Raw genomic sequence first — 26560 nt, 5'->3', positions numbered from 1 at the left:
ATGGGTTCTAAGCGATTTTTTTCGATTGTTGCTTAGGGGACCCCTTCTCGTGGTACCCGACATGTAGCATCTTCTCACATATTCTTTGCTTTTGGTATGATCTCTTCTCTTTCTTGCACCATAGCCCTTCTTCTTCATGAATTTTTCCATCTTGCGTACAAAGAGGGCCATAGCTTCATCATCAATATCACTAAGATCATCATCATCATTTGATTCTTTCTTGGACTTGCCCTTGTTCTTGGATGATGATGAGCTAGCCTTGAATGCTATACTCTTCTTCTTTTTTTCTTCTTCTTCCTTCTTGTCATCCTTGTCATCCTCCTCCCTTTCCACACGGTATGTCTCTTGGGTCATGACATCACCTAGTACTTGGTTAGGGGTAATCTCCTTCAATCCTCCTCTTATGATAAGCAATCTCAACATCTCAAATCTTGGAGGTAAGCACATCAAGAACCAATGAGAGACATCATCATCCTTGATCTTCTCTCCCAAGGCCTTCAAGTCATTTATAATCACTTGCATCCGATGAAACATTTCTGGAATGCTCTCATCTTCCTTCATCGTGAAGCTTGTCAACTTATCCTTGAGAATGTACAACTTAGCACTCTTCACCGCCGGTGTTCTCTCATATGTTTCCTCCAATCTCCTCTACACCTTATTTGCTCTTTTACAATCCTTGATTTGCTCAAACACCTTGGAATCAATGGCATTGTATATGGTGTTGAGAGCCATTGTATTGCATTGCTTGTTGGTCTTGTCTTGGTTAGTGGGGTCATCGGGATCAATGATAGCATAGTCATTCTCGGTCACCTCCCATACTTGATTATTGATTGAACCAAGATACATCCTCATCTTTCTCTTCCAATAATCATAGCATGTGCCATCAAAGAACGGTGGTTTGCCCCCCACATGGTTGAACACAACTTGAGCCATAATTTGACACCGAGGTTGTTAAGCCTTCAATCAAACGGTGACCATGGCTCTGATACCACTTGAAAGGTCCTAATATGGCTAGAGGGGGGGTGAACAACCTATTTAAAAATCTACAAATCAACTAGAGCAATTTGATTAGTATGACAAATAGCGAAATGCAAACTTGCTCTAGCTCTACAAGGGTTACAAGCCACCTATCCAACAATTCTAGTTGCAATGATTACTAGGCACACAACTTGCAATGTTACTACTCACTAAGAGCTCTCAATCTTGCTACTCTAAAGAGCTCCACTTGATGAACTTAAAATAACAAATCAAGCTCTCAATTCTAATTACACTAAAGAGCTTGCCACAACTAGTTTGCAAGAATATAAATGAGTGGGTAGGGTGATTATACCGCCATGTAGAGGAGAGAACCAATCACAAGATGAATACTAAATCAATCACCGGGAGAATACCAAAGGGCAAGAGACAACCAATTTATCTTCTGAGGTTCACGTGCTTGCCGGCACGCTAGTCCCCGTTGTGTTGACCAACACTTGGTGGTTCGGCGGCTAAGAGGTGTTGCACGAACCTCGTCCACACAATTAGACACTGCAAGAACCTACCCACAAGTGAGGTAACTCAATGACACGAGCAATCCACTAGAGTTACCTTTCGGCTCTCCACCGGGGAAGGCACAAGACCCCTCACAATCACCACGATCGGAGCCGGAGACAATCACCAACCTCCGCTCAACGATCCTCACTGCTCCAAGCCATCTAGGTGGTGGCAATCACTGAGAGTAATAAGTGAATCCCGCAGCAAAACACGAATGCCAAGTGTCACTAGATGCAATCACTCAAGCAATGCACTTGGATTCGCTCCCAATCTCACAATGATGATGAAACAATGATGGAGATGAGTGGGAGGGCTTTGGCTAAGCTCACAAGGTTGCTATGTCAATGCAAATGTCCAAGACAGTGAGCTCGAGCCAGCCATGGGGCTTAAATATAAGCCCCCACGAAATAGAGCCGTTGTACCCCTTCACTGGGCACAACACGAGGTGACCGGACGCTCCGGTCAGTTCGACCGGACGTAGGACCCTAGCGTCCGGTCGCCCGATGCTCGCCACGTGTCGTCGGCTTCAAACGCCGATCGCTCGATCTCAACGGTCAAGTGATGACTGGACGGGCGGCTGCGAAGTGACCGGATGCTGGACCCCCAGCGTTCGGTCGTTTCTAGTGAGCATCCATTTGCGGAAATCCACGACCGGACGCGTCCGGTCCTGGACGACCGGACTCACCCGGCGTTCGGTCACTCAACGTTTCCTCTGTGCACCTCACGTCAGCATACGTCAGCACTGACCGGACGCACCCAGCCAGCGTCCGGTCACAAGACCGAGACGCGTGCTCACTGCTGCTACTGACCGGACCCTGAACCTAGCGTTCGGTCACTGCTCCACCAGCGTCCGGTCACTCTGTAAACCCCTGTCTTTTCTGTATAGGGCGCCAGTGGCACCGTCGGACTGTCCGCACTCTACGGGCAGACACTCCGCCGATGAAGTTCCTAACCCTTGCTTAAATGTGCCAACCACCAAGTGTATCACCTTATGCACATGTGTTAGCATATTTTCACAAATACTTTCAAGGGTGTTAGCATTCCACTAGATCCTAGATGCATATGCAATGAGTTAGAGCATCTAGTGGCACTTTGATAATCGTGTTTCAATACAAGTTTCACCCCTCTTAATAGTACGGCTATCTCACCTAAATGTGATCACACTCACTAAGTGTTTTGATCACCAAAATAAAATGGCTCCTACTATTTATACCTTTGCCTTGAGCCTTTTGTTTTTCTCTTTCTTCTTTTTCAAGTTCAAGCATTTGATCATCACCATGCCATCACCATCATCATGATCTTCGCCATTGCTTCATCACTTGGAGTAATGCTACATATCTCATAATCACTTTGATAAACTAGGTTAACACTTAGGGTTTCATCAATTAACCAAAAACAAACTAGAGCTTTCAGCGACGCTCTGGAGCACCGCCGGATTTGGCCGCCTCCGTTGCTAGGACCGCCTGATCCGGCCGCCGGGACAGGAAAGCCGCCACCGGCCGTCATTGCCACCGCCTCGGCGACGCCCCGAACTGCTGCTGCGCCCTGAGTTGGAGAAGAAGGCCCCGCCGCCGCCTTCCTTGTGCCCACGTGGGCAGCCGGCGCCGTGCTCTGGCGTCGGGGAGGGAGAGGGGGACCGGGGGAAGGGGTGGCGGTGTGGGGAGGAAGCTCCGTCCGTGTCGCCCGACCTGGACGACGCGGACGGGTGCCTGAATGAAGAATATATATATATATATATATATATATATATATATATATATATATATATAGAAGAATATATATATATATATATATATATATATATATATATATATATATATATATATATATATATATAGAGAGAGAGAGAGAGAGAGAGCCAGTCCTTAAAGTATTTGGCGGTTCTCGTTTGGGTCCCTAAACTATGAAATCGCATGTTTGGCTACCTAATGTATTTAAGTGATCTCATCCAGATCCAAAATAGATACGAGGAGGGTTAGTAGCTGACGTGGACATGATTTGAACAGAAAACCTATGAGACGTGCAACGTCCCCATCGGTGATGGCAGAGCGTGACACGCGCGCCAGCTACATGGGCACCGGTCAGAGACGACCCGGCCACGTCGCGAAGCCGCCATGCCGCCTCCCTGCATTGTTTCGTCTCGCACCTACACCCCGTTCCTGCATATAAGCCACGCTCCACGTGCTTCCGATCATCGCACCACACCTCCAACGCACGAATCGCCATAGCCATCCAGCTCGGCGATCACACGGCTGCATCCATCCATCGACCGCCATGGCGCAGGTGGAGCGCGAGCAGCTGAGCGTGGTCATATTCCCATGGCTCGCGCACAGCCACATCACCCCGTACCTCGAGCTGGCCAGGCGCCTCACATCTGTGGACCGCCATGCCGCCAGCGATAACATCGACGTGACCGTGCACCTCATCTCCACGCTCGTGACCCTATCGGCGATCGCGCGGCACCAGATTTCGCGGATCCGCTTCGTGGAGCTCCACCTCCCGGCGCCGCCGGACCTGCCGCCCAAGCTGCACACCACCAAGCACCTCCCGGCCCGCCTCATGCTGGCGCTCAAGTGGTTGGAGCTCCGTGCTGGAGTCCATGGCGGCGGGCGTGCCGATCGTGTCGCTCCCGCTGCACATCGACCAGCCGCTGGGCGCCAACCTGGCCGCGGAGCTGGGTGGCGCCGTGCGCGTGCCGCAGGAGCGGTTCGGGGAGTTCCGGGCCGAGGACGTGGCGCGCGCGGTGCGCGGGGCCATGCGCGGGGAGGAGAGCCACGTGCTCAGGCGCCGCGCCGCGGAGCTGCAGGAGGTGGTGGCGCGGAACGACGCGGACGGCGCGCAGGTCGACGCGCTCGTCCAGCGCATGGCACGGCTCTGCGGCAAGGGACAACAGCGAGTGGCCGGGCGGCGCCCACGGGTAGAGGAAGTCGAAGAGGAGGAGGTCCGGGCAGATTGTGATTTGATTGCCACTATCATCTACGACCACGTTAGCTTCTAACCCTCCTCGTGTCTATTTTGGACCCGGATGAAATCACTTAAATACATTATGCAGCCAAACGTACGATTTCATAGTTTGGTGACCCAGATGAAAACCACTTAATACTTTAAGGACCGACCGTGCAATTTACTCTTATATATATATATATATATATATATATATATATATATATATATATATATATATATATATATATATATGCACACACACACGCTCCTGAATACTCGTAGGACTCGGAGCAACGGATGAAGCGGAGAGGAAGTTTCGTCCCACTGCGTAGCGTGTACGTATTAGTAGATCTTCATATCTTCAACGAGGGATAAATTGGACGACGGCCAGGGCATCCGCGTGTAAACTTCCAATGCCTGCAACCGGCAACAGCGTTCCGACGAACATGACAGCATGCGTTGGAATTTTCAGTTGACTCCACGAACGTAAACTTAGAACTTTTCTATATATCAGCGACACACAAAAAAAACCTACTTACAATTATTGAAGGTAGCTCACGAGACCCTACGACATCTTATTACTACAGAAGAAACTAATTAGGGATCGATTAGGCGGTTTTCCAAATCGAGGACGGTTCGACGATCAATGGCTCGGCATGACGACGGTCTCGAAGCAGTTGAGCCCGTCGAGAGCCGGCGCGCACTCGGGCTGCCGCCCCCGCGCGGAGCCATCGCGCGTCTCGGCCGCTGCGGCTTCCTCCTCGGCCGGAACCGGCCTCGGCGACACGTCGCTGCCGGCCCGGGCGTCCGCCGCGGGCTTCGCCAGAGTGTCTGCCGGAGCGCCGCCGTAGGCGAAGTCCACAGGCGCCTCGCAGAAGACCATCGACGTCACGAGCCTGTCCATCGCCGCCGACCTCGATGTCGCTGCTCTGATCTCGGTCGTTGGTCTGGTCGCGTCGTCTGAGCTCGGTCTCTGCCTGGTGCTTTCGTATTGGCACGTACGCGGCCCCTGTGCGAGGTCTTATAGTAGGGGTCAGCGGCAGGCACGGCCCGGGACGGAGACGGAGACGGAGACGGAGACGGAGTCGGAGTCGGAGTCCCAGAGGCACGCGCGCGCGGAAAGAGCCCGGTGGATCTGCGGCCTGGCTATCTATCACGGTTTAAATTTGTTTTAAGATGGTTTTGTTGTTTTATTAAAATTTGCCAATATATACTTGCCAAGATTTTTGAACCGTGAAGAAAAACTCTAATCTCCTATCTCCTACAACTAAAAAGAACAAAGTGTAGAGATCGTCTTGGTGCGACAATTGCCTTGTTCGTCCGTCTGCCACCCCATGCGATCGATTCCACCTCCGTGCGACAATCACGACAATTGTTTATTTTCCTTTGCATGAGACCCGCGTGCGGTAACAATCATGGTTGTTTCCTTCCATGCAAAAGGAAGTGCTCCCTCGCGCGACCATCACGCCTATTGTAATATAACTTTCTTGCATGTAAAAAAAAACTACTATCAATCAATCAAATCAAATCAAATAAGAAATTATTCTCATTAAGAGGTTATGATTTTCTTTCATGCAAAACAACCGAACATGATTATCTACCACGTTGTGGTGGCGGTCGATCCCTGCGGTGGCGGTTGCGCTGCCAGCTGACGGGAGGTGGCCGTTCACTGGCCTCATCCAGCAAAAGGAAAATCTCGCCCTCTCCCGCATCGTCTAGGAGCTAGCAAGAGGCCAATCTCGCGGGGTCGATTGCGTCCAGGCCGAGCACTTCGCTGATCGCTGCTGATTCCTCCTGCTTTTTACAGGAACGGGCATACATGATGCTGTCGGTAGCGAGTACGTGATCTTGAGACCTTCGCGTGCCCCCTGTAGGACACTGAGGAGCTCGACGTTGCCGACAGGCTGATGGCGCTCGTTGAAATCGGTGATTGTGAGTGTATAGACCAGTGTCAAAATTCAGTCAACCTTGATAATCTTTTTTTCCTATTTTTATATGGTGCTTAATCTGCCGCTGTACCATGATGAGCCATTGAGCAGGATGATGCTGGGGGCGATGATGAGGAAGAAGATGATGGGGTTCATACACCGTTGATATTTTCTATCTAATCTTTGCATGACTTGATTGTCACGTGTAATTTTGTACCTTCGAATAGTTTCATAAAAAAATACTAAGATTATTGCTGGTAATAATATAAACAGGGACTGTTTAAGGTAGTGAAATATCTTACCTCATCATTTCTCTGAGCTCTAGAATTAATAAGGTGGTAGTATGTACTACTAAATCATAATCTTGAGCTGGTAGCGATAATTGGCTTCTTGCTAGAAAGAGATAGAATGCTAATCGAATTTACATAATCTTGTGATGATGTTCCCACCTCTGTGAACAAGCAGGCATGATAATTTAGAAGAAACTAGCAGTGACTTGATATTTATCTTCTGTTGGTGAAGTGAAAGCAGCAGCAACTGTTGGATTGTTCAGATAAGCAACGAAAATGGTTGTTTTTGTCTTCCTGTTTTCTTTAGCTCAACAGACTTAATTTATGACTATGGCGCTGGTTATTTATGCATTCCATTAGACATCAATGATTCATTCGTGATTTGTTGCCTGTAGATGTAAAATAATAATCATAATAATATCCATTGCTTTAATATTTGTCTGATCTTTTCATGTTTAAATGGTGTAAGTTTTGTTCCTTTTTTCTTTGAGATGGATTTTTTCTTTTTTTACTAATAACCCACAGATGATAAAGCAGTTGAGGGCAGAATCAAGAATGATAGCACTGTTGAAGGCAGAGCCACCGGTGACAAAGCTGTTGAGACATAGCAAAGAATGATGAGGACATTGAGGATGGAATAAAGGATGATAAGGCCGTTGAATGTCAAGTCACTAATGATAAACCTATTCAGAGCAAAGTAACTAATGGTAATGCCACTGAGGACAAAGAGATTGAAGGTAAAGCCACTGAAGAGGCAAAGGAGATCGATATTTGGATGAAACTCCGAAATGTGATCAAATTTGGGGCACTGACTATGGAATTGCTAATACTGAAGAAAACCTAGCTGATAATGGCAACTAAGTTTCATATGAAAATAATGAGGCTGCTCTTGAGGTTTCTCTCTACTTTGTGGTGCTAGAGCATGGTTGTTCATCACATAAGTTTCATACGCTAGCTCCCCATTTATCTAGGATTTACATTCATGCATCAAAATTTTGGTCCTCAAATAGGAAACCTTGAGTTGCAAAAAATTCAGTTTCTGGGCTTCTGCTTGTTTCAAAATCTCGTGGCAATGATGTTTCAAGGTAAATTATGACTACGCTCTACCGCTTGTTTCCCTTATTGTTGTTAGCATCAATTCTTTCTGATCAAAATTTAAGAAGTAAGAACCTAATTTTGATGTAGGCTAACATTTTGGCTATCAAACACATTTGTCCTGAGAGATCGTTGCACAAACATTTGGTACTTCACGGCACTCAAGTCCATTTAAGGTTTTTAGCACAAATGGTGCAAAGAAGCCTGAGAGGAGTTTCGCTACAACACGATGGATAAGTAACTACAATGGCAAGTATACCCAATATCATGAAGCTGCTAGATGATTGGCGCGAAACTAGCACATTGTAGATGCATTGGAGAAGATGTGGTGGCATATAAAGGTTAACCCTATTACTGTCTTGGCACTTTCTAAAAAGCTGAGTATGGCTCCTATAAAACAGTGATGAGTAAAACCTACTGCAAACTAATTTATTTTTTAGTTTTCTGAAGGATTTTCATTTCACATGCAATGACACCCCACATGCAAACCCCTGTAGAAGATTTGTCAACTCCAAAGATTGGGAGGTTGTTAGGGCTTTCTTGGTGATCAGCAACATAGGAGTTTTTCTATTGATCTCTGGAAAACTGCATTTGATGATGCATTCAGCAGAAGTTGTCCTCTTCGTGCTGGTGGACATGAGTGTGGATGTTTACCAGTGTTGGCAAAATTGGTATGCTTTCATATGCTGATTTTTGTTTCTTTGATAATGGTATCTTTTATGTGAAGTCATAAATTTTTTTATGTTTCTATCAGGTGATGGAGCATTGCGTAGCTCATTTAGATATTGCTATGTTTAATGCAATCCTTCGTGAATCAGAGAATGAGATATCCACGATACTATATCTGACCCAATTGTGGACTAAGAGTTTTGCCGATTCTAGCTGGCGACTTAAGCTTTGGATCAGGCACACAGCTTAAGACTCTGTATGTGCTTAAATTATGAAATGCTCGCAATTGCATGATGAACAAACAAACAACCTAGAATAGGGACTATGCATGACACCTCCCTTGCACTATTGATTGTTAACATATGATATATACTTCTGTAGGTTGGGAATTGGTCCAGATGGTTGTCTGATACGTTTATAGTTACCTGTCCAAATCTAATTATCTTGTTCTAAAAGATATTACCTTTGTCTTTTTTCATGCATGCTAGGGCCCTTAAACTGATGGTTTATAGTCAAGTTAGAAGGTAAAATACTAATGATTTCTTGAACTTTATAATGGTCTATACAACATGAAGACTTATGTAATATTGGTGTTTCGTACATCATACTTATAGGTAATAGTACAACACATGTTCATACATATGTTATCGTAACATTGTTTTTTTCCGTTGCAATGCACGAGCATTTACCTATATTTACATATATACTCGAACCTATGTACAGGATGGTATGGAGATACGGCGGAACTTATTCGTGGATTTATTAGCGCACGAAAGAAATAAATATCGGAGATTTCTTCCTGCCGATATAAAACATTATCTTAGCCGCATCACGGAAAGATCTATACAGTAGAGCCTGTGAGCCTGCGACGTCGCGCTCTCCGTGACTGTGTTAAATTCATAAACTTTGCATTTTGGATTAAATGTCACCTTAACGTTGGTATTTAATTTTTACAAAATTGTTATCTTATCGTGCGATCCGCGTGTTTTTAGTATAAAATATTAGCTATCCCGTAGCAACGCACGGACACGCTACCTAGTCTAATAAAAATTTACAAAATCTGGAAAAAAAAATCCTAGATATAGATTCAGATACGATAAATAAAACTAAATAAAATACTTAAAAGTTCGTTAAAATATATCTAGAAGCTTCAACAATGAGATTTAGCTCTAGAAAAATGTAAAAGATATACACAAAAATTTCACAACATAAACAACTGCATCGTATTTTTTATGTGGCCGCATTTATACATTTATGAAAACACTTTGAAAAATTTCCATAGTCTCATGCTTATTTTTCTATTTTCCTAGAGTGAAATCTAATTTCTAGAAATATCTAGATATATTTTCATTATAAACATTGCTTTTGTGTTCTCATGCCCTAATTTATTTCTAGGATTTTGTTCAAACTTTTATACGCTTAGTGAAAATTTTTGGTATAGAAACCATAAGTGCATACAAGATTTTTTTTTAAATTATAAATGACAAAACCACCTAAGAACCACTTCTAACCGGAGTAGGGGTTAAACGAATTTGAGAGTTGAGAGAGATAGTTTATCTAGTTTTAAAAGTTTGAAGAAGAAAATGTAAACTGTAAATCTGTAATGAAGGCAAAAGTTGGATATTGTACTAGTACTACTGCGGACATCTTTACAAGGCAACCGCGGCCGTCCTTATTGGACACGGAACATTGCCTCGCATTGTAATAGAGGAAAGAAAAGATATACCAGAGAAAAGATAGCAATGTCCAATGGTACGTCTCCTAACTTTTCACCGCTAGAATTTACAGTCTCTCTCTCAACGTTTGTTGCAATTTGCTTTTTATGGTATAAAAAAAATTACCTCGCCCTAAATTTTCACAACTTCACCGCAACTCACAAACACGTGCCAAATCCTAATAACACCACGCCCAAACGCCCAAACATGAACTCGCCAAGAATTTGCATCACGCGCGGGGCGGCGTGCATGTCAGTACGGAGCGACGACGGCGTCGAAGCAGAACCTCCCGTCCACCGCCGAGCAGTACCGCGTCTCGTTCACGCCGGCGCCGCGCCCCTCCTGGCCACCGACACCGCTCGCCTCCTTCTCGGCCGCCCTCTGATCGGCGGCGCACTTCCCCGCCGTCGTCCCCGCCGACGCCGATCTCGTGCCGCCCGCCGCTGCACCTGTACCCCTGCTGCTGCCCTCCGCCTTGGCGCGCCCCCCGTCGCGGCCGAAGCTCTCCAGCGCGCCGGCGCTCATGCCCGGGCCGAAGACGTTGCCTGGCCCCGCGCCGACGAGGGACATGGCCAGGATCTTGTCCATGCCGTCGTCCTCTCTCCTCTGCCCAGTTGCCCACTGCCCACGCGACGGACCGCCGACGGGACGAAGCGGTTGCTGTCTAGCACGTACGTACGCGACGGCCGGAGAAAGTTGAGATGCATACAACTGCTGTCGCGTTATTATTCCGCCTCTATAAATAAATATAAAAGAGATAAACCGAGATAGGTCTTTTCCCCACAAAATCTACAAGTCTTTTCTTCATAGAATCTACAAAGAGACTGCCTTAAATCCACGACCCTGGGCCGGCCCCTCTACGTCGGGTCATGTTCCGCCGGCGCCGCCAACACCGTGGGGACGCGGACGTGCCCGTTTCGGACTCGCATTGACTCCAACGAAGTCATCACAGCCGCGAGCCGTCCAGATTGGTTTGCTTCGCTATACGTATATACTACACGCTTACATCTTCCATCAGTTTGGTCAAAGTGGTACTACTGTACTATATATTCGGATTCGTTTTTTTATGGTGTCAAAAGTGCGTTGCAAACAAGGGCCTGTTCGCTTCGTTGAAAAAATAAATTGGTATACTGTTTTGGCTAATTTGTTGTGAGAGAAAAATATTATTTTGATTAAAAAAACAAACTGAAAAATACGCAGGGTGTTTGGCTGGTATACTGCTGGCTTGTTTCAGCTTATTCTCTCTCATAAAACACTATTAAATCATCCGAAACCATTCAAAATCCACTCTGCAGTGCATCAGCCGAACACGCCCATGAATTATAAGAGAAAGCGAACTGGGCCTTAATAATGACAATACCCGAAATGATTGGCATTAGAGAAGAGATGACTGTGCAGCTGGTGCTGAAGTGCTGTACATCCGAGAAAAGATGAGTATGCACTAGGTGATGCTTTATTGACTGATTCTGTATCTCGCATTTTTTTTATTTGATGGGGCTTCAATCTGATTCATAGCCCATGGACGGTACAATTTTTTTTTATTTATTTTGGGCAGGTTCCGCTGCACTACATCAACAGGGCTTTTCAGCGAACCAAAAATATTTTTCTCTCACAATATTTTAGCATAAGCATTAGCATAAGCCAAATTTTAGCAAAACGAACCGGGCTGAGGTATTTCCTATATAAGGTACAACTTTGGCTTGTTTATAGGCTGTATCTGATATGAGGTACTTGCTGTAAGGTAGAAGTTTCACTTGTTTACTAGGCGCTCGATGGTTGTCTGATCCGAAGGAGACAGCGCCAGCTCCTCGAGCCAAGCAAGACGATAGAGGTGGTAATTGATTAACATTCAAATCCATATTGATAAAGTCCAATAGAAAAACACAAATCCTAATACAAGATGATTAATGTCCAATAGAAAAACAAATCCAAGTCGAAACTCGTTTGAATAGATGTATACATGGGTCTCACATCGAAAACCGACCCTAAAATTAAAAACATAGCATCCACATTGTAAAATTTTAGCAAAGTCGACTATTTTTTTTAAGATGACTTTATATGATTGCCCGCTACTTTTGTTCTAGATCGATGTGATTAGATGTGTATACGTGGATCCATGTTAAAAGTCGGACGCTAAAACTAGAAACCCCATGTTCACACCTTAAAGTTTTAGCAAAATTGATAGAAAAAATGGATTTTGAATTAATGCCTAATGGATTTTGGATTTTGTTAGATCAAATGATTATGGACATCCAAATCCAATAGGCCCAAGCATCCAAGTGCATCCAAAACAAGTAAAGTTCGACCGAACTTAATCCAGTACCACCTGTCCACCTCTACAAGGCGATGGCGGGGGTCAGTGGTAGCGTACCAAGGATACGCAGGAGGGATTAATTACTGAGGGAAAATAGGAATAATTACTATTATTATCTATATTTCAAATTACAAGTCATTTTGTTTTTTTCTAGTACATAGATTTTACTATGTATTTAGATGTATATTATGTCTAGACTCTAGATACATAGTTTTTTCTATGTATTTAAAAAAAATGCCAGAGACTTATAATTTGAAACTGAGGTTGTACTACGATACTCTTAACTGTATATAAATATGATTTTTTATTTGCTTGTGTCAAATCAACTATCAGCAAAAACTACTTGAAAGTAGCACTGGTACCTTTCAACACTATAATAATAAAGCTCCAAAAAAAATTTCCCACAAATTTGACACAGTTAATTATAGCCAATTCTATTTATACTATTCTAAAATTAACGCAATTAATTATAGCCAATTCTATTATATTATTCTAAAAATAACACAATTAATTATAACCAAATTTATTCTATTATTCTAAAATTAACGCAATTATTTAACTAGTTTATCTTCCATATATGTAAGCTTAGAATGGAGGTGAAACCTAACTCTTCTCTACAATCCATATCTTCATATTTATCTACAAATCAATGCAATTAATGGTTATTATTAATATGGTTTAAACTTGTATGGCCCAGTTTTAGAACTAATCTATTGGAACTATGCATTAGCCCTCCATCCGCTGTATAAATGTTTGCCATTCCTTTTGTTCTCCATCACAAATAATCACAAGTTAATTATTAGTCAACCACAGTTCCAGAGTAACACATCTAGTTAGCTAGGATAAGATGAGGAGGGCTAATATGGTTCTGCTCCTGGCAGCTGGCTTCCTCTTCCTCATGCTGGCTTACGGTACGGTACCCACTAATTTCTTGTTCTCCTATATATAGTTTCATTGTTTCAGCAACTCGAATGTATAGCGGATCACTGAATGTTATTCTCTATCAATTCTTTCCACTGGTGTTCTTTACAGATGTTGTAGCCGCCAAGAAAAATTGTACGTCTGAGAAGCTCCCGACACAGGGTAAAGCATGTGATCCCAAAACTTGCGATCAAAACGCTAAAAAGGATTCGGACGCCGATGGATTTCGGTGCCCATATGCGGCTTGCATCATCGATTTTTTTTTAATTTTAACACTTTTTGAAAAATAATTTTAAATTTAACATGGTCAGTTTTTTTTAAAACTAACACTTTTGGCCGCGTCTATTGCCCTGACGCGGCCAAATGCCCGAACAGCAAGCCCGCCTGGCCGCCGCGCCCGCCGCCCGTCCGGTGGTACCTGGACGGTTTAATCGGAACGCGTCGCGCTGATAGTGGGAGTTATTCTAAGTATTGCTTGACGTAAAATCAATAGTGGATTTGTTTATGTCTTTTGTTGAATTAGTTTCACGGCCGAATAGAGAATTTAATAAGGCAATGATTTTTTTTCCGTTTTTCATAATACGGTTAACCACCATGTTAACTAATTGATTACGAAAAATTGGATCGGATTGAAATGAATATTTTTTAAGGGGACTTATTTCTTGGGCTTTTTGGCCCCATATTGTAGGATCGGCGGTGACGCGACCATGGACCCTGGCTTCCTCAACCCCTCGCGCAAGACGCCGGCCACCGGCGTCGAGATACCGCGGGACTGTCGGTTCCCGAACTAGTTGCTACTTAATCTCGCCGGCAGTGCTGCCGTGACGCATAGAAACGAATATGAAGCAAATAAATGAAGTCCGTGCGCAAGTTGACAAGCTGCCACATAACATTTTCATTGGTTTGACATAAGTTTGACATAACATAACCAAATAACCCCGCAAGTTTCGGACGCCAATATTCGTTTGACCTAACAAACTAAGACCCAGGAGTGTAAGGATCCCTCGGACGCCTCTGTCTTTTCGGATTTGTTGGCAACACATTGGGAGTGTAGCCAACGTCGGTATGGTCACGTCGACGATGCGTACGGCTCGTACCCTGCAAGTATATGATACGCACGATTACTTATAATTCTTTATGATCGTTAGTTCATGGAGCATACGTATTTAAAGAAACTACCTTTGTTAGTACCTGTGAGGCTCCTTGGTACCAAGCGGGGCACCAACTAGCTGAGACATGCCGATCTCGTTCTGCGGCCAATCGTCCCACTGGTCGTGCTGTCTGTGGAAGCCCGGGGGGTCATCGTCGTCGTCATCGTCGTCCTCGTCGTCCTCGGTTGCAGGGTCCTTCTCAGCGCTATGATGTGGTGGTGTACGCACCGCGGAAGTGGCACCTGTCATCGGCTAAGAAGAGCAGACTGGTGTCCTCAAAGAGGCTGAAGACGTGCCACCCAACCGCGCCGGGAGTGGCGGTTCCTCATAAGGAGTGTCCATGCAGCTCAGCTTCTGAGCTAGCTTCTTGCAGCTCTTCTTCACCTTCTGCATAAATAGACGTTAAAGTTAGTGCATTTTTCAAACGCATATACACTAAAGAAACATTTTTGGAACGGACAAGTTTATGTTTACCTCCACAAAAGCCGTGAGAATGCCTGGCCCCTGCCCTCTAGACTCATGAAGCCGAAACGCTGCTTCGTTGGACAGCCTTGACAATTGTGTCGCCTGGGTACAGAAACATGGTTGGACAATTTTAGTACACATACTTAATACCAAAAGGATAACAAATTGTACCATTCAAGTATCTTACCACGTATCTTTGAAGCAGTGCTCTCTGTAGCTGTGTTTCCTCCCTAGTGGTAACGTCGTACACATCTTCGATGACATCTTCCTCCGAGTCCTCGTCAATCGCCTCCTCAGTGTACGGGGGCTTGATATGTGTCCTCGTAGACCTGTGAAGCCACCGCAAGTACTCGTCGAAGGTGTGTTGGTCGTGTGGAGGACCCGCATGGACCGGATGTCGTACCCTGTTCTGCCACAAATGGATGTGTGCGCTGTGTGTCACGCGTCAATTCTTGGTCTTGTACCTCTTCCTGCGGTCATACCTACAAAAAAACGATGTTAGTTGTACCACACACACCTCTGAATTGTAGCTTTGTTATTAATCGATAACATACCTGTGCAATTCTTGGTTGGTGGAGTAAAGCGGTGGTGGGTAGCCTGTCATTCTTCCAAACTGTTTGTAGACCCTGATGGGCAAGTGAATCTCGACCACATGGAAGAAAATAAGAGGGACATCGTAGCGATACTCGTCTGACTCGTCCCTAGTGACTGGACTGAGATAGTACTAGAGCTCCGGATCATCCCAAGGACACCAATGCACCTGAAATTTCGTAATTGAGTTAGGTTGTGATATAGTGTACATCGAACAAGACACATGTATGATAGTAAAGATAGCGTAACCTGGTGCTGTGTCAGGACATCGAGACCATCCGTGTACTCCCTGTACTTGCGCCTCGCATTCCCTCTAACTAACTAGGCTTCCGTCCAGATATACAGAGCTGTAGGGAGTGTATCCTGCTCGTTCCATCGCTGCATTGAACACGATAATGAATTAGCCATTAATAATCTCATCATATGTAACTGCCTCGAAGAATATAGTGAACCGAAGTACTTACCGATAAACCATTATTAAGGGGCTCTCCAACAGGCCATCGTTCCTAACACCAAACCTGAAGTAGGTAGGAGCAACCCCTAAGGTTCGCATATCCTGAGGTACGATGGCAGACAACACATAGCTATCGATACGTCCATGCTAGGACTGTGCTGCCCCAGCTGTACGCCGCTATGTTCTCCCACGGCTGGCGTAGTATATCAAGGAAGATCCAGCTGATAGTGTTGCCTGAGGTGTCTGGGAAAAGGAAAGCACCAAGAAAGTGCCAGAGCCACACTCGAGCGAACATGTCGATCTGAGCCTCCTCAGCCTGTGGGTCCAAGTAATCAAAGCGCTCCGTGATCCAGAACGACGAAACACCAGAAGTTTTTCTGAAATTGACCAAAGAAAATGAGACCCGATGGCTGCAGGAAAGCAATGCAAGTATTAAATATGCTTGAATTACTCACTTATTTTTCTTGGAAGCCTCGTCGTTCGGTGGAAGAAAGCCAGTAAACTAAGCCACCAGCTCCCTCTAGTGATCGTTGTCAACTATCCCTATCACTGGAAGTCCTCCCAACCGAAGGTCTAAAATAGCCTTCACGTCCTACATGGTCAAGGTCATCTCGCCATAACGTAGGTGGAACGTGTGGGTCTCAGGCATCCACCTGTTATAAGAATAGAACGACTGTTAGTTGCCTCAAATTTGTTATAAGAAAGTTTATGTACAAAGAATGCACTCGCACCTGTCTACAGCTGCAGTAAGTAGTGCTGGGTCAAGGAGCGGAAGACCGTGGTTGACAACACGGACAAGCTTCAGGAAGCCGGCACGCCATATGTACAGCGCATAACGCTCGTCCCACTGGTGCGCCCTGGTGTGCGTGCGGAGCCTTAAAGTAGGCAAGACCACATCTGCGTCGTTGTCACTCAAGATGTGTGCTCGGTGCTGGTCGTCGTACTCCACCTCAAGAATAGGGTACAACGGGTGCTGCGTGGAAGGGGTCATCCTGTTACAAATTGATAAACAAAGCGTTAGAGTATTCAAATTAATAAAATTCAAATTAACATTATGTAGCATTGCAAAATTTGAACTACTTGTTATGCAATATGAAAGCACATGTATATATTCAAAGTAAAATTAACAGACATATCACGCACTATTAACACAAACAACTTCATTAGGAATATAAGCATTTGACGAAACTTCATGAAGTCATCAAAATCAACGTATCACGCACTAGTAAGTACCGACATTTGTAAACTAGTATCTATACCCAAAATCTCTAACTAAATAACTAACTACAAACTAAATAATAAATACCTAATCAATCCCTAAACCCAAAATCATAACCTCAAACCTAAAAACTACCTACATAAATCACAAACAAATTCACTAACCTAACTATCCTAAATCACTAACTATCATAAATCAATAACAATCATAAAACTCTAACTATCCTATATTACTAATTATCCTAAATCACTAATTATCCTAAAACAATAATAATCAAAATAACATGAAATCGAGAGGGAGGTACCTTAGGAGCGGGCGGCCTTGACGCGCCGGCGTTCGTGGCGTGGCCGGCGCTGCGCGGTGGCGGGGCGCGTGCGGCTGGCGGCGGGCGATGCGCGGCGGTGGGCGGGCGGGCGGGGGTGCGTGCGGGCGGGGGGCTCGCTCGCGATATTTATTTGGCCCAGCCGCGCCAAGCTTCGTGGCGCGGAACTGCCCTGCCACGTCAACGATCGCGATTCCGGTCGTCGCCACGTCAGACCTCTGCCGCGCCACCATGCATGACGCGGCACAGGCATTTGGCCATGCCAGGGCAATAAGCATGGCCAAAAGTGTTAGTTTAAAAAAAAAGACCATGTTAGATTTAAAATTAATTTTTAAAAAGTGTTAAAATTAAAAAAAAATACGCATCATCCAGGGCCGCTGTGTTGCTGGAGATTGCCAGCGCATCGTGTGCGAAAAATAGATACTGACTGGCTATGGTGGTAGGACTGTAGGAGGATGCCATGCATGATGTATTGATGACATCGATACATAAATTAAATAAAGTTCCATATTGAGTCGCCAATAATTTATATATGAAGCTTGTTTATTATAGACTTTTGCAAATATATATGATATAATATAGGATCTGTTTGGTGCCACTGCAACGGCTCCCACCACAGAAAGCACATAACTATCGGTGATCCGTTAGAGATGCTATATACATATACCGGTGTGATTGCTGAATAATACCAGGAATAATAAGCACACAGAACAGCAGGGACTATATTTACTCCACTACTACAAGTCCATTTATTTACTCGCAATATAATATTGCCGATCGGTACATTACACATATAAGCAACTAGTTCATGTACTCCCTCCGTAAAAAAAAACGTAAATCTAGCTTTGAAACTGGTCCGTTCTTTTCCAGACGGAGGGGTACTTATCGTTAGGTTGTGCCACTGGCCACCACTACATTACACTACCACAAGCAGCTATATTGTTCTTCTTCATATATAACTCATAGACGCTATATCTTCTACACCTAAAAAATAAGCATCAGTATGTCTTATCGCCCCGCCACACCGGCCTATCCGTAAAAAACACCTAGTCCCTCCGTAGAAAAAAAAAACGCCCGAGCCCCACGCGACCTTTCAAATTCCAATCACGTACGTATAGAAAAAAAATAAGAAAAAAAGAAATAAGGAAAAAGAAAATAAGGAAAATAGAAAAGAAAATAAGGGAAAAAGGGTGCAATGGCAGGGATACAAGAGGGGAAATCAATAATAGCGACTATAGTTTTGTAAAGCGATGACAGTCTTGCGAAGCTACAGTTAGCGGTGGCAAATATCCAATTTTCTCTGAAGGTTCGCATATTGGCGATCAAAGACAAAGAAAAGCAGACACTACAATCTTGTAGAGATGATCCTGGTGCTGTGCGCATGGCCATAGTGGAACGGTCTATCATCAATGCTCCATTCCCCGCAGGCTAATCCTACTATGTGGCTCATATGCGGGAGGCATGGCGAACTGTGCCTTGTTTCCATTAAGGAGCAATGCTTGTAGCGTTGGTTCTGCAACAACATAGGTTAATGGGTGCTCATGAAAATTATCTCTTTGGTGTCATAGACGTGGACAAAAAAATATGGTCCCGTGCAACGCACGGACATATATCTAGTATATTATATGAAGATGCATGTTCACTTGATCCATCAGCTTTCTTCTACACGCGATATCAGAGGTCCTGGCGTCCTTCAGGGTCGTTTCGCTGAAAAACTAGACTGAAAAGTACTGTTCGCTGATTTGTCGTAAGAGAAAAATACTATACCATGGCTGATAAGTTCAAGCAAACAGGACCACTCCTTGGCGAGCGGCGCGATCTCCTCACCTTCGAAGTCAGACACGTCCGTCCATACATACATATACTATTATTGTTTAGCAATCACGATGAGGGTGTCCATATATCGATAATGATACGATGAGGGTGTCCATACGTCTGGACGTGCTCACCTCATCCACCGGCGGGCCAAAACCGACCGTTCCCTGCTCTACTCTGTATTATCCGGAAGAAGGGTGAAAAACTCATGTTGCAAGTATATGTTTTAAGTGTTTTAGATGTTTCATAGGTATGTTGCCAGTGTTTCATATGGATGTTGTAAAAGTAGATCGGGATGCTTCATATGTTGCAGTGGTTGTACACGTATGTTGCAAGCTTCTGTTTTCAATGTTTCATCTATTTTTTCAGACGCATGTTGCAAGTGTGATTATCTAGATGTAACCCCTCGCCCACGCCGCCGCTCATCCACGCCTCCCTCCCTGCACGAAGCTACTCGTCACACTCGCGCCGTGGACCTCACCTTTCGCGCCTGCGCCGTCGTCCTCGCCCCGCGCTCGCCCACGCCACTGCCCCGCACGCCCCGCCCGTGACCTAGCCGTCACCCAATATCTCGTCATCCGTCTCCTCTATACTCTGCCACCGAATCCGGCAAGGCGGTGGCGAGTCCGGTGAGGGCCGTGCGTTTCAGTTCACGCATCGGCACCTCTCCAGCCGCCTTGCCCCCATGGTCCTCCCCGACAAGCACGCGCTCACGGAGTCTACCAAGCGCCGCCTCGGGCAGTAGGAATGAAAACGAAAATGATAATTTCCAATTTCAGAAATCATTTTTGAGTTTTTTCTGATTTTTGGGCCTAAATGAAAATGGTAGCGGTAATCGGAAAAACGATAACGATAAAAATAATCGGAAACGAAAGCGAAAATGATTTTGCCCTCTTCCTATCGTTTTCGAAGATTGCCATATTAATACCGATAATTTACCGATTCAAAGGTATTGAATCCTAATTTATTTATAGACTATGTAATGCATATACTTTAGGTCTAGTTGGCCCACATCTAAGCATCTCATCTTCACCCGCAAGCACATAAGACAAATATTTTTTGTGGAAAGGAACTATACGGTAGGAACAAGGCAATCAGCTAAGCATGCACCACCCTAACTGTAGACAGTCATCACGAATACGAATGGAATCTGGGGTTTAGCTTGTTTGAGACCTAAGATGATGTGAAATGTGGTTTTAGCTTGTGGTCTTGTCAATTGTGACTTTATTTATTACTATTGTCGTGCGAGATAGGTTGAGTTTATGGCTCTTCTCATGTTTTACGGTTTGACGTGTTTATCGTTTTTAGGATATCGCTTTTATAGATTCTGATCATTATCGATATATTTTCTGATCGACTACTATCGTTTTCGAAATTACCAGAATATCGGTGTCGTATTCGTTCCCGACAATATCGTATCGATTTTGTTTTCGAAAAAAATGTGAAAATGAAAGTGATTTGGCCTCCTATCTATCGTTTTCGATCGTTTTCATCCCTATCGGACAGCCCCGAAGCCCCGAAGCATTGCTCCCTACACCACTGAGACTGGCCTAACAAAGCTCCAAAAAATTTCCCCACAAAATTAACGCAATTAATTGTAACCAATTCTGTTCTACTATTCTAAAATATAAAATAAACGCAATTAATTATAATCAAATCTATTCTATTATTCTAAAACCAACGCAATTATTTACTAGTTCATTCATCTTCCACATATGTAAGCTTAGAATCGAGATCAAACCTAACTCTTTTCTACAATCCGTATCTTTATATTTATCTACAAATCAATGCAATTAATGATTATTATTAATATAGTTTGAATTTGTATGGCCCAGTTTTAGAACTAATGTATTGGGCACTTTTGAGTTACGACACATTATATAGTATAAATGCTTGTCATTCCGTTTGTTCTCCATCACAAATAATCACAAGTTAATTAGCCAACCACATTTCCAGAGTAACACATCTAGCTCTAGGACAAGATGAGGAGGGCTAATATGGTTGTGCTCCTGGCAGTTGGCTTCCTCATGATCATCCTGGCTTCCGGTACGGTACCCACTAATTTCTTGTTCCCCTATATATATATATATATATATATATATATATATATATATATATATATATATATATATATATATATATATATATATAGTTCATTATTTCAGCAACTCGAATATATACACTGAATGTTATTAATCTCTATTCTTTCCAGATGCTGTAGCCGCCAATAAAAATTGTACGTCTAAAAAGATCCCGACACGGGGTAAATCATGTGATCCCAAAACTTGCCAGGAAGACGCCAAAAAGGATTTCGACAACGATGGATTTCGATGCCCATATGGGGCTTGCACCGTGCAGGGCCGTTGTGTTGCTGGAAGTTGCCAGCGCATCGTGTGCAAATAGATACTGACTGGCTATGGTGGTAGGAGGACGCCATGATGTACTGATGACATCGATACAGAAATTAAATAAAGTTTGATATTGAGTTGCCAATAATTTATATATGAAGTTTGTTTATATACTTTTGCAAATATATATGATGTAATATAGGATCTGCTTGGTGCCACTGCAACGGCGTCTACCACTGAAAGCACATTAGTGCACCGGTGATCTGTTAGAGATGCTATATACATATACCGGTGTGATTTGCTGAATAATAAGAGGACTAATAAGCACGCAGAACAGCAGGGACTATATTTACTCCACTACTACAAGTCCATTATTTACTCGCAATATAATGTTACCGATCGGTACTTAATTACACACATATAGTTCATTCATGTACTTATTATTAGGTTGTGCCACTGGCCACCACTACATTACACTACCACAAGCTAGCAGCTATATAGTTCTTCATATATAACTCATAGATGCTATATATATCATATGAAGATGCATGTTCACTTGATCCATCATCTTTGTTCTACACGCGAGATCATCAGGCCGGGCCGGGGCCTGGCCTAGCTCTTCAGGGTGCGGCCACGTTCTCCTTGGCGAGCGGCGCGATCTCCTCGCCTTCGATCCCCGGCTCGCCGCCGGCGACCCCCAGGCTGAGCAGCACGTTCTCCCAGTTCTTGGCAGGACCCTGCATTATTTTGCAAATAACAAACCGCCACGATCAGCAACAGGAGGAGCGAGCGGGACGCGTGTGATCGACGATCTTGGCGCTCTGTGCTCTGACGTCGTCTGTACTTTACCTTCCAGGAGAGATCCTGGATCATGCAGTTCTTGACCATCTCCTCGTACGCCGGCGTGCCCACCACCTTGATGGCGCGCTTCAAGGTGGTCGCCACCTTCTTCACGTCAGCCGGCTCCACGACGTTGCACTGGGGAGGAAGAAAGGACGAAACAAGAATCGCTTTGCTGATTCAGATTCATACATGTACGTAGAAAAACATCCATGGCAGGGCAGGGTATGTAAGAGCTAGCTAGCCTTACGTCGACGCTGAGGCGGCCCATGTGGAATCCGGTCTTGCCTTCGATGACGGTGTCGACGAGTCCGCCGGTGGACGCGCAGGCGCAGGGCTGCAAGAATCGCCAGACATCAATCACAATCACATGAAAAGCATTCATCGTCTCTCTCTCTCTCTCTCTCTCTCTCTCTCTCTCTCTCTCTCTCTCTCTCTCTCCCTCTCATCAGGATTCAGGATGTTTCTGCTGCTGCAGTGCTCGTACCGTTCCGTATCGCATCCCCTGGAGCTGGATGAGGCCGCAGGGCTCGAATCGGCTGGTGACGGCGAGCAGGTCGGCGCCGGCCATGATGTGGTGCGCCAGCGCCGCGTTGAACTTCACCACGGCGCGCACCTTGTCGGGGTGCTTCTCCTCGGTGCTCATCAGCATGCGCTCGAACTTCTTCTTGCCCGTGCCCTGCATGCATCGCATCGATCGTGTTCGTCACACCAGTCAGCCACATTTCTCCTGCCGATGCCCGTAACACTAAGCATGTAGTAGCCGGGTGGCGTACCAGCAGCACGATCTGCACGTCCTCCTCCATGAGCTGCGGGATGGCGTCCGCCATGACGTCGGGGCCCTTCTGCTCCTCCAGCCTGCCGATGAACGCCACCAGCGGGATCTTCCGGTCCACCGGGAGCCCGACCTCCGCCTGCAGCGCCTCCTTGTTCAATGCCTTCGCCTCCACGGCCTGAAACGGACATCGTTGCACTCAGAACCAGCGCGCCTGGAAGATTTACATGAGCAGACTAGCAACAAATTGGCAAAGCTCACCGTTGACACGTCGTATTTGACGGCGATGTACTTGTCCTTGCTGGGATCCCACTCGCTGACGTCCATGCCGTTGACGATCCCGGTGATGCCGGTGAGGCGCATGATGTTGTCGAGCTCGCAGCCCCTGGCGATGCCGGAGATGAGCTCCTCCGCGTAGTAGGGGCTCACGGTGAGGACCCTGTCCGCTTCAAGGATCCCGGCCTTCATCCAGTTGATCTTCCGGCCTTCCACGGGCTTCTCGTAGCTGCAATTAGATTAAACCAGGTTGGGTTACCATTCATGTCACCTTATGTTAACCCAATACCATTGATGAAAAAATAGTTGAAAGATTGTAGTTTGCCCATGCATTACCCGTCGATGAAATCGAAGGATGACTTGAACCTTTCAGGGAGATTCAGCTCCGAGAAGTCCGAGAAGGCGAACCGGCCCTGGTAGGAGATGTTGTGGATGCAGAATGCGGTCTAGTACGTGAAGGTGGCAAACAGTCAGTTTCAGAACCAGATGGGGTATACGAACATGGAAACGAAGACAACATTGTTGAGGAAACTAACCTTTGCGTCCCTATAGATGCCGTTAGACTGGTAGTTGCTCTTGAGGTAGCATGACAGAGGGCCGGTGTGCCAGTCATTGCACACGAACACGACGTCCTCCCCTGTATGGATGTGTAAAATGACAGTAGTCTGATGGACCATTTCCTATGCAGATGCTCAAGTTAAACAGATAAAAAGACTGACTGAACCCTTACCGTATGGTCCAGAGAAGTATGGGTTGTTGTTGAGGCTTAAGATCCTAGGAGCTTCAAGTGCCGCCTGCAGATAACATGCATTGCTCGAGAATAAGCCAAGGATCCAACAGTGTCACTGCAGACAGATGATCTGGATTTTTTTTTTTTTTTTTTTGCAAAATAGATGATCTGAATTCTGAAGTAGTAAGGCATCCTGACCTGGCATAGCAGGCTGAAACGCAGCTGGTTGTCCTTGTAGTCCGTTCCAGCGTCAGGCCCGTAGATCTTCTCCTCGGTCTTTCCCCAAACCTGAAACCAGCGACCAGACGAAAAAAGCTCACTGAAACTGCAACCAATGGGTGCCTACCATGTTCAGCTGCAGATGGAATGGAGTCTCATCTCACCCTCTCCAGGAACGATGGGTGGTCAATGAACACACGGTCGACTCCGCGCTTGTAGCAGTGGAAAAACCTCACCGTCTCGTACCTGTCTCCCATCTTGATCTGCATGCATGCATCAGAGCAGAAAAGGTTCAGACGACCTTGCCAGATCCATGAATGCATGGAAACTGGAAAGCAAGTAACCACGAGCTCCTCATGGTTCTGAATCTGATGGTGTGTGAGTGATCTCAGTGTGAGTACCTCGGACACGACGCTGGTGTCCCAGGCGTCCTTGTACTGGTCGTAGCGGGGAGAGACGACCATGACCCGGTGCCCATTCGCCTGCAGGCATCACCCAACACACACGTCACATACACGAGCGCCACGAGACATGCAGCAAGAGCTCTGGATCCACGGGAAGAAGAAGAAGGCGATCGAAAGATCACTGATGATTCGTGTGCTTACGGCCATGGCCGGCGGGAGGCCGCCGAGGACGTCGCCGAGGCCGCCGGTCTTGCTCCACGGCGCCATCTCGGCTCCGACGAAGACGATGTTCATGCCGGCGGTGGCGCAGACGACGAGGGACGGGAACCTGCCTCCGCGGCCCCCGCGGCGCGCCTGCTGCTGCCTGGGCGCCGCGCGCGCGCTGGTCCGCATGCTGAGCGGCGTGTCCCCTGCCGCCGATGCCCGTGACGCCGCCCTCAGGCCCTGCACGCCGCCGAGGCGGAACATGGACGCGTCCGGGACGCCCAGGCCGGCGTGCGTGGCGACGAGCTGTGACGTGGCCAGAGCCGCCATGCCGATTTCACTGCATAAAAAAAGAGACATGTGCACAGAACAAAAATTATAGATTAATCCGGACACAGATTTACAGTTATCACTGGAGTTTAGATTCGGAATCTAGGAGTTCAGACTTCAGACACGACTGTACAATACAAGAACGGAAGATCTTATATTTCAAGTTCAAGTGTGTGGCACAAAATCTATCATGGTCCAACAGAGACATACTATACATGACAAATAAATGAATTATAAACAGAATACGAAACACACAGACGACTACTGGATCGAAGAAACATTGATCTGAACTAAACGCATGCATGCGCATCCTGTCAGCTACTACTAATCAAGGATCTGATGAGTACAGTGCTACGGCGTGCATCAGGCGCCTCATCAAAGATCAAACACATACACGCCAGCCAGGATTTGGACGAAACTGCGCCAGGATCGGATCGGAACGGAAGGGAACCTGATCGATGAGATGAGCAGCGCGGCCGGCCGGTGCAGTAGCTGATCGATGGAGCAGGAGCAGTGTGGGGCGCCCGTTCAAGCAGTAGCCGGGCGTCCGATCCGTCACTGACTGGCAGTGGTTTATTTCTTCGATCTCTTCCTCCTGGCGTGGCCTCAGCGGTGGTGTGCGATGTGCCGGGGTCCCCCGGCCGGGTCTGCAGTATTTCTAGCGCGGGGGGCCGTGCCGTTGCGTGACCCGCGCGCTGCTCTCGGCCCTCGCCACGCTCTCCTCCGCCCGCGCCCCCACAATACCCGTTCCCCGTGCCTTGGCAATTGGCATAGCCTGGGCTGGGCTGACCAGCGAGTGACCCGCACGCCAGCGCTCCGCGCACCGCACCGAACGCTTTCATGCGCTGTCGAGTGGTGTGGCGCCGGTGCCGCGGCGTTTAATTTGGAAGCATCGCTCGACGCCCACCGGTTCAGCTCGGCTCCTTCTGAGTCTCCCGCTTTCGATCGCTTTGAGATATATAGATCTTGTTGGGTGGGTTGCCCGGCCGGCGGCTCCTCTCGATCG

The 26560-nt window shown here is 46.0% G+C and overlaps 2 protein-coding genes and 1 pseudogene across 2 annotated transcripts; 1 reads left to right on the top strand and 2 right to left on the bottom strand.

Moving 5' to 3' along the window:
• The first annotated feature begins 6386 nt into the window (after positions 1–6386).
• Positions 6387–8882, top strand: LOC136523316 (uncharacterized; annotated as a pseudogene).
• A 1546-nt stretch (positions 8883–10428) lies between these two features.
• LOC136521575 (uncharacterized) lies at positions 10429–10764 on the bottom strand. The gene has a single exon (XM_066515322.1). The coding sequence runs from the start codon at positions 10762–10764 to the stop codon at positions 10429–10431; it is 336 nt and encodes a 111-aa protein (XP_066371419.1).
• Positions 10765–22124: 11360 nt separating this feature from the next.
• Positions 22125–26185, bottom strand: LOC136520883 (granule-bound starch synthase 1, chloroplastic/amyloplastic-like). The gene is made up of 14 exons (XM_066514559.1): positions 26006–26185; positions 25222–25564; positions 25018–25098; positions 24781–24879; positions 24596–24685; positions 24398–24461; positions 24204–24304; positions 24004–24113; positions 23653–23896; positions 23393–23569; positions 23104–23295; positions 22867–22953; positions 22626–22754; positions 22125–22513 (listed from the first exon to the last, which is right to left on the bottom strand). The coding sequence occupies exons 2-14, from the start codon at positions 25552–25554 to the stop codon at positions 22397–22399; spliced, it is 1824 nt and encodes a 607-aa protein (XP_066370656.1). The 5' UTR covers positions 25555–25564; positions 26006–26185; the 3' UTR covers positions 22125–22396.
• Between the last annotated feature and the right edge of the window lie 375 nt (positions 26186–26560).

This window comes from Miscanthus floridulus, chromosome 18, assembly GCF_019320115.1.
Source record: "Miscanthus floridulus cultivar M001 chromosome 18, ASM1932011v1, whole genome shotgun sequence".
NCBI classification, from domain to species: domain Eukaryota; kingdom Viridiplantae; phylum Streptophyta; class Magnoliopsida; order Poales; family Poaceae; genus Miscanthus; species Miscanthus floridulus.
The sequence above is the reverse complement of the archived record's forward strand: the minus strand, read 5'-3'. Positions and strand labels throughout refer to the sequence as shown.